Source organism: Bos taurus, chromosome 7 (assembly GCF_002263795.3).
Source record: "Bos taurus isolate L1 Dominette 01449 registration number 42190680 breed Hereford chromosome 7, ARS-UCD2.0, whole genome shotgun sequence".
Lineage (NCBI taxonomy): Eukaryota > Metazoa > Chordata > Mammalia > Artiodactyla > Bovidae > Bos > Bos taurus.
The window spans coordinates 10,226,918-10,239,791 of record NC_037334.1 but is presented as its reverse complement, the minus strand read 5'-3'; the positions used below and the strand labels follow the sequence as shown (position 1 = coordinate 10,239,791).

At 41.8% G+C, this 12,874-nt stretch overlaps 2 protein-coding genes across 3 annotated transcripts; both read left to right on the top strand.

The window, feature by feature from the left end:
* Positions 1–4,408: 4,408 nt before the first annotated feature.
* Positions 4,409–5,522, top strand: LOC100138633 (N-acetylglucosamine-1-phosphotransferase subunit gamma-like). Its single transcript, XM_059888862.1, has 3 exons — positions 4,409–4,460; positions 4,605–5,011; positions 5,085–5,522. The coding sequence occupies exons 1-3, from the start codon at positions 4,409–4,411 to the stop codon at positions 5,394–5,396; spliced, it is 771 nt and encodes a 256-aa protein (XP_059744845.1). The 3' UTR covers positions 5,397–5,522.
* An 85-nt stretch (positions 5,523–5,607) lies between these two features.
* Positions 5,608–11,105, top strand: OR7A119 (olfactory receptor family 7 subfamily A member 119). Of its 2 annotated transcripts, XM_015471938.2 has the most exons (2): positions 5,608–6,298; positions 9,963–11,105. In XM_015471938.2, the coding sequence occupies exon 2, from the start codon at positions 9,976–9,978 to the stop codon at positions 10,945–10,947; it is 972 nt and encodes a 323-aa protein (XP_015327424.1). In that variant the 5' UTR covers positions 5,608–6,298; positions 9,963–9,975; the 3' UTR covers positions 10,948–11,105. The 2 variants fall into 2 exon arrangements, with proteins under 2 accessions (XP_015327424.1, NP_001377384.1); NM_001390455.1 differs by lacking the exon at positions 5,608–6,298 and having other exon boundaries at positions 9,976–10,947.
* The last annotated feature ends 1,769 nt before the right edge of the window (positions 11,106–12,874 follow it).

Here is a 12,874-nt window from a genome sequence, read left to right as displayed (position 1 = left end):
GAGTCCAAAGAAAACCTTCAAGAGTAAGGAGTGTGTGTATATATACATGTATGTGCATTCGTGAACATCCCTCTTTCAACTAAACAGACTCACACATTGTTGTAGGAAGCAGGGGCACCCCTCCAGCTCCCCAAGAGTGGGCTCTTGTCTAAGACTTGGAAAAGAATTGTCTAAGGAGACACTTGCTGACAAAGTAAGAGACTTTACTGGAAGAAGGCACCCGGGCAGAGAGCAGCAGGCTAAGAGAACCTAGGAGGACTGCTCTGCCACTTGGTTCACAGTCTCAGGTTTTATGGTGATGGGATTAATTTCTGGGTTGTCTTTGGCCAATCATTCTGACTCAGAATCCTTCCTGCTGGTGCATGCATCACTTAGCCAGGATGGATGCTAGCGAGAGGGATTCTGGGAGGTGGACAGACGTGCGGCATCCCCTTATGACTTTTCCTGAACTCTTCCAATTGGTGGTGGCTTATTAGTTCCGTATTCCTTACCAGGACCTCCTGTTGTAAAACAAGTCATGCAAATGGTTACTAGAGGGCCTGGCCAGGGTGGGCTGTTTCAGTCAGTATGCTTCCTCTGACACTGTGTCTTGAAATGAGTCTCATTGGGTTTAAATCAGGACATCTGGAGGGCTTGGATCTTTCAGGATGTTCCAGGTGAGGATTAATTCTTTCTCCTATTCAAATTTTCAGGGACCACCTACATTCCATATGTCTTGGAATGATATATATTCTTATATCCTTCCTCCATCTTCAAAGCCAGCAGCATAACATCTTCACATGTTTCTCTGACTCCAGTTCTTCCTCTCATTCACACTTAGAGGGTCATTGTCCTTACACTAGTCCAAAGTGAAAATTCAGGCTAATTTTTATATCTTAAAATACATTCAGTTCAGTTCAGTCACTCAGTCATGTCCGACTCTTTGCGACCCCATGAATCGCAGCACAGCAGGCCTCCCTGTCCATTCACCAACTCCCGGAGTTCATTCAGACTCACATCCATCGAGTCAGTGATGCCATCCAGCCATCTCATCCTCTGTCGTCCCCTTCTTGTCCTGCCCCCAAACCCTCCCAGCATCAGAGTCTTTTCCAATGAGTCAACTCTTTGCATGAGGTGGCCAAAGTACTGGAGTTTCAGCTTTAGCATCATTTCTTCCAAAGAACACCCAGGGCTGATCTCCTTCACAATGGACTGGTTGGATCTCCTTGCAGTCCAAGGGACTCTCAAGAGTCTTGTCCAACATCACAGTTCAAAAGCATCAATGTTTCGGTGCTCAGCCTTCTTCCCAGTCCAACTCTCACATCCATACGTGACCACAGGAAAAACCATAGCCTTGACTAGATGGACCTTTGTTGGCAAAATAATGTCTCTGCTTTTGAATATGCTCTCTCGATTGGTAGTAACTTTTCTTCCAAGGAGTAAGCGTCTTTTAATTTCATGGCTGCAATCACCATCTGTCATGATTTTGGAGCCCCCCAAAATTAAGTCTGACACTGTTTCCACTGTTTCCTCATCTATTTCCCATGAAGTGATGGGACCAGATGCCATGATCATAGTTTTCTGAATGCTGAGCTTTAAGCCAACTTTTTCACTCTCCACTTTCAATTTCATCAAGAGGCTTTTAGTTCCTCTTCACTTTCTGCCATAAGAGTGGTGTCATCTGCATATCTGAGGTTATTAATATTTCTCCCAGCAATCCTGATCCAGCTTGTGCTTCTTCCAGCCCAGCGTTCCTCATGATGTATTCTGCATATAAGTTAAATAAGCAGGGTGATAATATACAGCTTTGACATACTTCTTTTCGTATTTGGAACCAGTCTATTGTTCCATGCCCAATTCTAACTGTTGCTTCCTGACCGGCATATAGGTTTCTCAAGAGGCTGGTCAGGTGGTCTGGTATTCCCATCTCTTTCAGAATCTTCCACAGTATATTGTGATCCACACAGTCAAAGGTTTTGCCATAGTCAATAACACAGAAATAGATATTTTTCTGGAACTCTCTTGCTTTTTCCATGATCCAGCAGATGTTTGCAATTTGATCTCTGGTTCCTCTGCCTTTTCTAAAACCAGCTTGAACATCTGGAAGTTCACAGTTCACTTATTGCTGAAGCCTGGCTTGGAGAATTTTGAGCATTACTTTACTAGCATGTGAGATGAGTGCAATTGTGCAGTAGTTTGAGCATTCTTTGGCATTGCCTTTCTTTGTGATTGGAATGAAAACTGACCTTTTCCAGCCCTGTGGCCACTGCTGAGTTTTCCAAATTTGCTGGCATATTGAGTGCAGCACTTTCACAGCATCATTTTTCAGGATTTGAAATAGCTCCACTGGAATTCCATCACCTCCACCAGCTTTGTTTGTAGTGATGCTTCCTAAGGCCCACTTGACTTCACATTCCAGGATGTCTGTCTTTAGGTGAGTGATCACACCATCGTGATTATCTGGGTCTTGAAGATCTATTTTGTACAGTTCTTCTGTGTATTCTTGCCACCTCTTCTTAATATCTTCTGCTTCTGTTAGGTCCATACCATTTCTGTCCTTTATCGAGCCCATCTTTGCATGAAATGTCCCTTTGGTATCTCTAATTTTCTTGAAGAGATCTCTAGTCTTTCCCATTCTGTTGTTGTCCTCTATTTCTTTGCATTGGTCGCTGAGGAAGGCTTTCTTATCTCTTCTTGCTATTCTTTGGAACTCTGCATTCAGATGCTTATATCGTTCCTTTTCTCCTTTGCTTTTCACTTCTCTTCTGTTCATAGCTATTTATAAGTCCTCCCAAGGCAACCATTTTGCTTTTTTGCATTTCTTTTCCATGGGGATGGTCTTGATTCCTGTCTCCTGTACAATGTCATGAACCTCAGTCCATAGTTCATCAGGCACTCTATCAGATCTAGGCCCTTAAATCTATTTCCCACTTCCACTGTATAATCATAAGGGATTTGATTTAGGTCATACCTGAATGGTCTAGTGATTTTCCCTACTTTCTTCAATTTAAGTCTGAATTTGATAATAAGGAGTTCATGATCTGAGCCACAGTCAGCTCCTCGTCTTGTTTTTATTGACTGTATAGAGCTTCTCCATCTTTGGCTGCAAGGAATATAATCAATCTGACTTTGGTGTTGACCATCTGGTGATGTCCAGGTGTAGAGTCTTCTCTTGTGTTGTTGGAAGAGAGTGTTTGCTATGACCTGTGCATTTTCTTGGCAAACTCTATTAGCTTTTGCCCTGCTTCATTCTGTATTCCAAGGCCAAATTTGCCTGTTACTCCAGGTGTTTCTTGACTTCCTACTTTTGCATTCCGGTCCCCTATAATGAAAAGGATATATGTTTTGGGTGTTAATTCTAAAAGGTCTTGTAGGTCTTCACAGAACCATTCAACTTCAGCTTCTTCAGCTTTACTGGTTCGGGCATAGACTTGCATTTCTGTGATATTGAATGGTTTGCCTTGGAAAAGAACAGAGATCATTAAGACACATTACTAGTAGCTATATTCCATCTACTGTCTTAATTATCCTGCTATGTAAACTAATATATTAGAAAGTTATTTGGTTTAGGATGTGATGTCTTTTGGAGTCCTTTGTTTTCTCTATCACAAACTCTTCTTAATATGTATATTTTATTTATGTTACTCAAGAGCTCTTATATTTAAAAGATCTGCCACATAATTCAATGCCACCTATAAAATGAGTGAATTTTTTTTTCCAAAATTACATACATAAAAGAGCCTCTTGGAGTAGACTAAAGCTATATACACTTGACCCTAACATAGGAGTGCTGCCTTGATACCCAAACTGTCATCCACAGACCAAGACTTGCAGTTTCAATAACTAAGAGCTTGTTTGAAATCCATTCCATGGGCCAATTAGAGACCTCATGAAACAGATTTTGCATTTCAACTACAGACCTTAGTGATTTTTATGCAAAATGAACTTGTAGAAGTTCTGGTCCAAAATAACTTTTCTTACCTTCTTACTGTTGGTATTTGGGACAATACAATTACTTTTATTGGACTCTATCCTGTAGTATATAAGAGATTAACAGAATCCCTTTGCTGCTGTTTAGTCGCTCAGTTATGTCTGAATCTTTGCAACCCCATGGACTATAGCCCACTAGGATCCTCTGTCCATGAGATTTCCCAGAGTGAGCATCCCTTTAAACATTGCCAGATATTCCTAGGAGAAAAATCATCTATGGTTAAGAACCTCTGCCCAGAATCTGAAAACTGGAAGTATCTTCAAGGTTTCATCCCTCACTTGGTATGTGCCTTTAAGCAGAACATTAAATCCCTCTGAGTTCCATCTCTACAATGGAGAATGAAGTTCATATAAGTTCTAACTCATAGACCAAAGTGTTTTAAAAATTAAATTTGAGATTCCGGCGCCCACGTGACCGCGCGGCGGCGGCGGCGGCGCGATGGCGGCGAGGCTGGCGGGCTTGGCGGTGCTGCTCGGGCTCGCGGCCCGCGGTGAGTGACCGGCCCGGCGCCTCCGTCCCGGGGCACCCCCTCTGGTCTCCGCGGCTCCGCCCGCGCTGCCTGCCCGCCTGCCCGCCTGCCCGCCTCCTCACTGCTCGCTCCCCGCAGGGCCCGCGCCGGAGGCGCCGCCAAGATGAAGGTGGTGGAGGAGCCCAACACTTTCGGGCTCAACAACCCGTTCCTGCCCCAGACCAGTCGCCTTCAGCCCAAGAGGGACCCTTCACCCGTGTCTGGCCCCGCGCACCTCTCCAGACTCTCTGGTACAAGTACGAGCTCTGCCCGTTCCACAACGTGACGCAGCACTAGCAGACCTTCCGCTGGAACGCCTACAGCGGGATCCTCGGGTGGAGCTCACCTGTGGCAAAAGCAACCGGCTGGCCCACGTGTCTGAGCCAAGCACCTGTGTCTACGCGCTGACCTTCGAGACGCCCCTCGTCTGCCACCCCCACTCCTTGTTAGTGTATCCGACCCTGCCTGCGGCCCTGCAGCAGCGGTGGGACCAGCTGGAGCAGGACCTGGTGGACGAGCTGATCACGGCCCAGGTGAGCCATGGGCAGGCCCCAGATGGGGGCCGGGCAGCCCAATGGGCGCTCCCTCCTCATCCTCCACCTGCAGGGCTACGAGAAGTCGCTCAGGGCAATTTTTGAAGATGCTGGTTATCTGAAGACATCAGAACCAAGTGAAGCGGCGCAGCAGGAAGGAGGCACCAAGGGCCTGCGGTTTGAGACGCTGGAGAGCTGCCAGGAGGCACATAAGGCCCTGTCCCAGGAGATAAAGAGACTGCAAGGCGTGCTGACCCAGCACGGCGTCCCCTACGGGAAGCCCACAGAAACCCCCAGCTCTGAGCACTGGGGCCCCCAGGTGCCCACAGCCGGGATGGCAGAGCCCCTGCGAGGCGACCCTGGACTGCGTGGGGACACCCTGTGACCCTCAGGACTGTGGGCTTCGGCCTAAGGACCTTTCTCTCCTTCTGAGCCAGCAGGCCCTCGGGGTTGTCCTCAAAGATGCAGACAAAATAAAGATCAGAGTTTTAATTAAAAAAAAAAATTAAATTTGACGGTCTCTATAGTATGTAGGTTAGTAGTGCATAAGAGTATCTATAAAGGTCTTCAATAGTTACAAATATTTTATAAAGAAGGATAAATGACAGCTCTTAACTTCTGATATAAGCAGGGAATCTGTATTGGAACTGCAAAACTTTCATGAAACCAATGATTATAATACCCAATACTTTTATTAAAGGAGTAAAATTATCCCCCTTTAGGATGAGTGGGAATAGTCACATTCAGAGATTTCAGAGGTTGTGTTCCACCACAAATCAAAGCATTGAAGAACCAAGATACCTGGTCAAGACAAACCTTCAGTATTATACTTTTGAGAATATTTGAACTCAGGGATGTGATGAAGTGCTGGGAGTTACAGCTTTGGAAGAAGGAGAGATAAAGGAGAAGGAGTGATGAAAACTGGATTCATCTAATGTAATGCAGTCTGCTAGGAATGGAGAAGCAATAAAAAATATTCATTATGTCCAGATCAGCATCCCCAAGGGAAATCATGTACTTGGAGGTTGGAGTAACAAGAGGAAAACATGACTAATGAGCTGATATAGAAAGATGTAAATACCTCCTTGGCTATAGTCCCTCAGCCTGTGCAACTTTGGAGACAGAATGTGGTTGCTGCCTTTGCAGTCCTAAATCTAGCTGGGTGATCAATGCTTGATCCTCTTCCCTATTGTCTGGTTTGGGAACAAAACCTGTCTCCATTGGCAATCTTTTATGAAGGAATTTTGACTTCCACACCAAAAGCTTCTTCCTAGAGTCTCCATGCAGGTGAGTCTGAGAGCTTAATAGGCACTTCAGGAGAGGACCGGGGAGCAAGGAAGCCGTGAACTTGTCCCAGAGGTCACCTAAGAGCCAATACAGCATAGCACAGAGGCCAGAGATCACTCAGGTCATTTGCTGGCTTTCTTAATAATTCATTTATTTATGATGCTGACAAAGGAACATTGCATTTAGAAACTCAATTGCCAATGTTGACAATTAAAGTGTGCTAGTGGAAGCCCAGTGGAAGAAAGAATGGGAGCTATAAACTGCTTCCAATGAAAGTAGTTGTTGTTGTTCAGTCACTAAGTCAGGTCCAGCTCTTTGCCACCCCATGAACTTCAGCACGCCTGGCTTCTCTGTCCATTGCTATCTCCCCTAGTTTGGTCAAACTCATGTCCATTAAATTAGTGATGTCATCCAACTATCTCATCATCTGTCTCCCCCTTCTTCACAATTTTTCAGGGTCTTTTCCAAAATGTCAGCTCTTTGAATCAGGTGGCCAAAGTATGGGAGCTTTAACTTCAGTATCAATGTTTCCAATGAATGTTCATAATACAATAAATTACAGGACTAGACAAATAGGTTATTACCTGAGAGGGATATCCAGTGAAATAAGGACATTTCTTTTTGTTTTTAGATGAGACATATTAGACTACATATGCTATGGTTTCTCACATCATACAGATATCACTGTTTCTGTCCTTGGGGAAAACAGATAGGTATTTATGTTTATGATTTTTTTGTGGCACCAAAGAATGTAGCTGAAGTTGGAAGGCTGCCCAACTAAGAAAGCTTTTCTTCATCACATTGTCTCAGGGGCCATTTGAGCTTATTAGATATTTTTCCTTCATTTTTTCCCCCTCTCTATCCCTCTCCCGTAACTTTTTTATTTCTTTAAAAACAGGGCAGAAAGTGGCCATAGCAAAAAGGAACCTCAAATCTATTCTTCTCTTGGAAGCTTATAAACTGGAATTTCTGGGTTTTCCACATTCTTTAGGAGAAAGCTAATCTGATCTGACCAGCTTGAATTGTCATCCCCAATGGCTTAAGAAGGGTGGTTCTGGGAGTGAAATTCATGATAGAAACACAGCCCAGGAGACCATGGTATGTCTGCAAACCTGTGCCTGTGGAGTGAGAGAAGTTCCTAAAACAGAGGCACTTGGACTCGTGTATTTGTTTTTGTTATTCGCTAAATCATGTCTGACTCTTTTGCAACTCCATGCTCTGTAGCCTACCAGGCTCCTCTGTCCATGGGATTTCCCAGGCAAGAATGCTGGAACTGGTTACCATTTTCTTCTCCAGAGGAGCTTGCCAACCCAGAGATTGAGCCAGTGACTCCTACATTAGCAGGCAGATTCTTTACCATTTGAGCCACCAGGAAAGCCCATTCCCTGTGCCAGGCACACATTTTTTCTGATCCCTCTAGATCCTTCTCTCTCTTTCTTGAGCTGAAAGTGAAAGTGAAGTCTCTCAGTCATGTCTGACTCTTTGCGACCCCATGAACTGAAGCCTACCAGGCTCCTCAGTCCATGGGATTTTCCAGGCAAGAGTACTGGAGTGGGTTGCCATTTCCTTCTCCAGGGGATCTGCCCCACCCTCACCTGGTCTCCTGCATTATAGACAGATGCTTTGCCATCTGAGCCACCAGGGAAGCTCCTTTCTTGAGCTATCTGTTCAATCATCATCTTGTTTGCTGGCCTTGCCTGAACACTCAGTACAGAAGAGCACTTCTTGCCTCTCCTTCCTTTATACCTGGTTTTATTTTCTTCATAGAATCTGCCATCAGTGGATATAGTCTATATATATTTATTTGAATATTATCTTTCATCTTTCTTGGAATGTGGGGGATTTGTTTTTCTGTATCTCTGTTTATTCCCAGTATGTGTTTGAAATATGTTAACTCTCAATATATACTTCTCAAAGTCATGAAAGAGTTTCTCATTAGAACTGTACATATTGTGCTGACAAAAAAAAAAGTTCCTTCATTTTTTCAAGTAAAATAAAAGACATGTTTTTCCTTTTCACCAAGAACTTTATTGGACAGCATATTCATTGTTTTGTTCCACTACTTTCTGCCATTTTCCAGGCAACTTCATAATTCCATCTTCCTAAAATGTTAAATCTTTTTGAACAGAGAATTGCTCCAGGTGCTTTTTGCAGTCTTCCAGGGAAGTGAAAAAAAATTTTTTTTCTCCATAAAAAGAATTTTGTAAAGACTGAAATAAATGGAAATTTGAAGGTACAATGATGGTGAATATGGCGGATGACTCAGAACTTCCTAGCCAAGCAGTAACAATTTTTTCCTGTTCATCAAAGAAATAAGCAGTCTTGTGGTCTCCTGATGGAAGATTATGCATTTTCTGTTCACTAATTCTAGATGTTATTCATCAAGTGCTGCATTCAGCTGGTCTAATTGGGAGCAGTACTTGCTGGAATTAATCTTTTTATTTTTGAGAAGGACCTCACAATAGAGGACTCCCTTCCAATCCCACCATATACACAGCATCACCTTCTTTGATGGTTGTTGGTGGGTTAATTTTGCTTGGCCCATGAGCTCTTCCATTCCACATTATTGTGCAGTACTCTTTCCATTGCCCATCACATATTGTTTCAAAAGTAGAATGTTTTCATTACATTTAAGTAGAGTCACATGTGGAAATGTGGTCAAAAAGGATTTTCTTTCTTTCTTTCTTTCCTTTTTTTTTTTTTTTGCTTAACTTATGTGATAAGGGCTTCCATTGTTGCACAGTTGATAAAGAATCTGCTTCTATGTGGGAGACCTGGGTTTGATCCCTGGGTTGAGAAGACCCACTGGAGATGGGAAAGGCTACACACTCTAGTGTTCTGGCCTGGAGAATTCCATGGACTGTATAGCCCATGGGGTCACAAAGAGTTGGACACAACTGAACAACTTTCACTTATGTGATTAACAAACATCAAAGTGATTAACAAAACCAAGCTAATGATTGTAAACACTTGATTTGGATATTCTGAGTTTATTAACTCTCTCCTTGGTGTAATGTTGGCTGTTCTCAGTGAACATCTTGATTTTATTGTTATCACGTTTAACTGGTATTCTTGTCCAAGGTGCATTGTACACCGAGAAATCTCCAGCATGAAACTTTGTAAACCTCTTTTGACATGCTTGATCAGTCACATCATCTTTTCCGTACATTTCACAAATTTTTTTGTCATTTTTTTTTTACCTTTTGTCGTTGTGTTTTTACCGTTCTTGGAATAATAAAGAATAGAATTCTGAGAATGTTGTGTTTCTCTTCCATCTTCAATATTAAAATAGCTACACAAAAATTCACCAATTTTGATGTTTTTTAATGCATGCCAGTATGATATCTGTCACGATATAATCAAACACAATTGTTTCAAATGATGTTAAAGACAAGTGAGTGCTACTATATCCATCTTACAGGAGAAAAACAATGAGCAAATCTTTTGGCCCACCCAATACATGAACTCTTTAAAAATATACTGTGAATAGGACAAAATTTTTTAATGACAGGTGAAATGGGGTATACCCTCAAGGAGAATTTATCTGTATATACCATCTTAACATCAATTTCTTGCCAGCGAAATAGAAATTAAAGTAGTTCAGTTATGTAAATTATGCCTGTTCAAGTGAAAATTATTCTTGGTATTTTCTTTTTCTCAATAGTCGCTTCCACCACATGGAACCAAGGAACAATACAAAATTTTCAAAACTTCTTCTTCTGGGACTTTCAGAGGAAATAGAACTGCAATCCCTCATATCTGGACTTTTCCTCTCCATGTACCTGATCACTGTGTTTGGAAACCTGCTCATTATCCTGGCTGTCAGCTCAGGCTCCCACCTCCACACCTCCATGTACTTCTTCCTCTCCAACCTGTCATTTGTAGACATCTGCTTCATCTCCACCACCATCCCAAAGATGCTATGGAACATCCAGATGCAGAGCCAAGTCATAACCTATGAAGGCTGCATCACCCAGATGTGTTTTTACATTCTCTTTGGAGCATTAGATGACTTTCTCCTGGCTGTGATGGCCTATGATCGCTACGTGGCCATCTGCCACCCTTTGCACTACACAGTCATCATGAACCCATGGCTCTGTGGATGTCTGGTTCTGGTGTCCTGGGTAATAAGTGCAACGTACTCATTGTTACACAGCTTAATGGTGTTGCATTTGTCCTTCTGCTCAGACTTGGAAATACATCACTTTTTCTGTGAAACCAAACAGCTTGTCCAACTTGCCTGTTATGACACTTTCCTCAATAACACAACGCTGTGTTTTGGAGCTGTGATTATGGGTGGTGGTCCCCTGACTGGTATTCTTTACTCTTACTCAAAAATAGTGTCCTCTATCTGTGGAATCTCATCAGCCCATGGAAAGTATAAAGCATTTTCAACCTGTGTGTATCATCTCTCCATTGTCTTCTTATTTTATTTTTCTGGCTTAGGAGTGTACCTTAGCTCTGCTGCTACCCACAGCTCCCACTCAAGTGCAACAGGCTCGGTGATGTACACTGTGGTCACACCCATTCTGAACCCCTTTATCTACAGTTTGAGAAATAAAGACATAAAGAGGGCTCTGAAAAGATTATTTGGGATGGAAACTTTTATAAAAGGGCCATTTTCTCTTGGGCTGAAGAAATGTCCATGATACCCTGGCTGAAAGCCTCAGAGGAAGTATTTTGACTCTTTGATTGTTTTGTGATTATAGCAATTGTTTCTTCAATTGACTGCTTGGCATTTACTTTTCTTTGATTTCAACTTCTCTATACTTCTGTTCTCTGTCATGTATAGTTTTTATTTTGTCACTTTTTGAGTCTCCAAAATTGACTTGAAAATGTGAAATATATGTAAATTTCCAATTTCTTAAGAATAAATTCTTGTTAGATAAAATACTTTACACTGAGTCATTTTTTTCACTTTACTAAAAGTATAATCATGAATTGTGCTACTTATATGGAAAAAAAGAAAAAAAATTGTGACAACAAAAACAATTACATAATTCCATAGAAGAGACAAATATGAAACCAGTTTATCACTTTTTAGTTCAGTATAACTTGGAACATCACTACAATAATTACTCTATCTGAAAATGTATTCATAGACATTAGCAGAGAGTGTGTTTCATAACTGGTCATCTGGTTTTACTCCCTCACAGTGTACTGTTCTCCATTTAGCTCAGTGTCCATGTTGCCTACAGGACATACTGGCAAAATGGAGGATCAGATGTATGTCTCCAATTGTCTATCTGAAGCAAATTTCAATAAAGACTTTGACATTATAAGGTCTTGATTCAAAGAGGATTCTAAGCATGATGTAGCAAAACTTTATGTCAGATTATTACCATGCCAAATAGTTTTTCATGGTGTTCATTCATGAAGGGGTTTATTGTTGGGGTGAAGTAGTGTTTGGTTTAATTATATCTTTCTGTTTCTGCTTGAAATTTTCCATTATTGCTTACAAATATGATTCCTTCCACTACTCTAAATGAAGTATTTCCCGCATTCCAAGTTCTGTCATTTCCACAAAAAGAGTAGTCAATGAATAATATGAAAGTGAAAGTCACTCAGTTGTGTCCAACTCTTTGTGACTGCATAGTCCATGGAATTCTCCAGGCCAGAATACTGGAGTGAGTAGCCTTTCCCTTCTCCAGCAGATCTTCCCAAGCCAGGAATCACCCAGGATCTCCTGCATTACAGGCGGATTCTTTACCAACTTAGCTATCAGGGAAGTCCTAATGATATAAATATTATATATATATATATATATATATATATATATGTGTGTGTGTGTGTGTGTGTTTATATAATCTCCAAAGTGTGGCTCACTAGACAGCTTAAACTCCTATCCAGTCCTGTGGTTCAGTCACAAGTTTTGTACAAACAGGTATATCCTTTTAAATTTTCTTGCTTACCTAAAAGGAAACCTCAGTGGAAACCCTTTTTAACACAACTGTATGAAATAAACTTGAATAACAGGGAAATCATGAATGCTATTCAAATATCACAACAATTGCCTAGGAAAAAAGCGGCATGTTATAACTTACCTCAGTTTTGTTCACATTGCTTATTGCAGCAGTTAGCTCTTGCTACACAGAAAGTCATCCTAAAAGCAAATGGTCTAATATAATGGATTTATGATCAAATGGATTTCTATGATGGGGATTTTATCTGAGTTCTGATTTGTCTCCTCGTGGGTCTATTGTCAGCTGTCAGGCTCTATGTTGTGTTATAAAGGCTCATCCATGATGTTGTGTGCAGTTGTAATGCTTCTCTGTTTTGAACCACTTTATGTGAAAAGCAGAGACATTACTTTGCCAACAAAGGTCCGTCTAGTCAAGGCTATGGTTTTTCCAGTGGTCATGTATGCATGTGCGAGTTGGACTGTGAAGAAAGCTGAGTGCCGAAGAATTGATGCTTTTGAACTGTGGTGTTGGAGAAGATTCTTGAGAGTCCCTTGGACTGCAAGGAAATCCAACCAGTCCATTGTGAAGGAGATCAGCCCTGGGATTTCTTTGGAGGGAGTGATGCTAAAGCTGAAACTCCAGTACTTTGGCCACCTCATGCGAAAAGTTGATT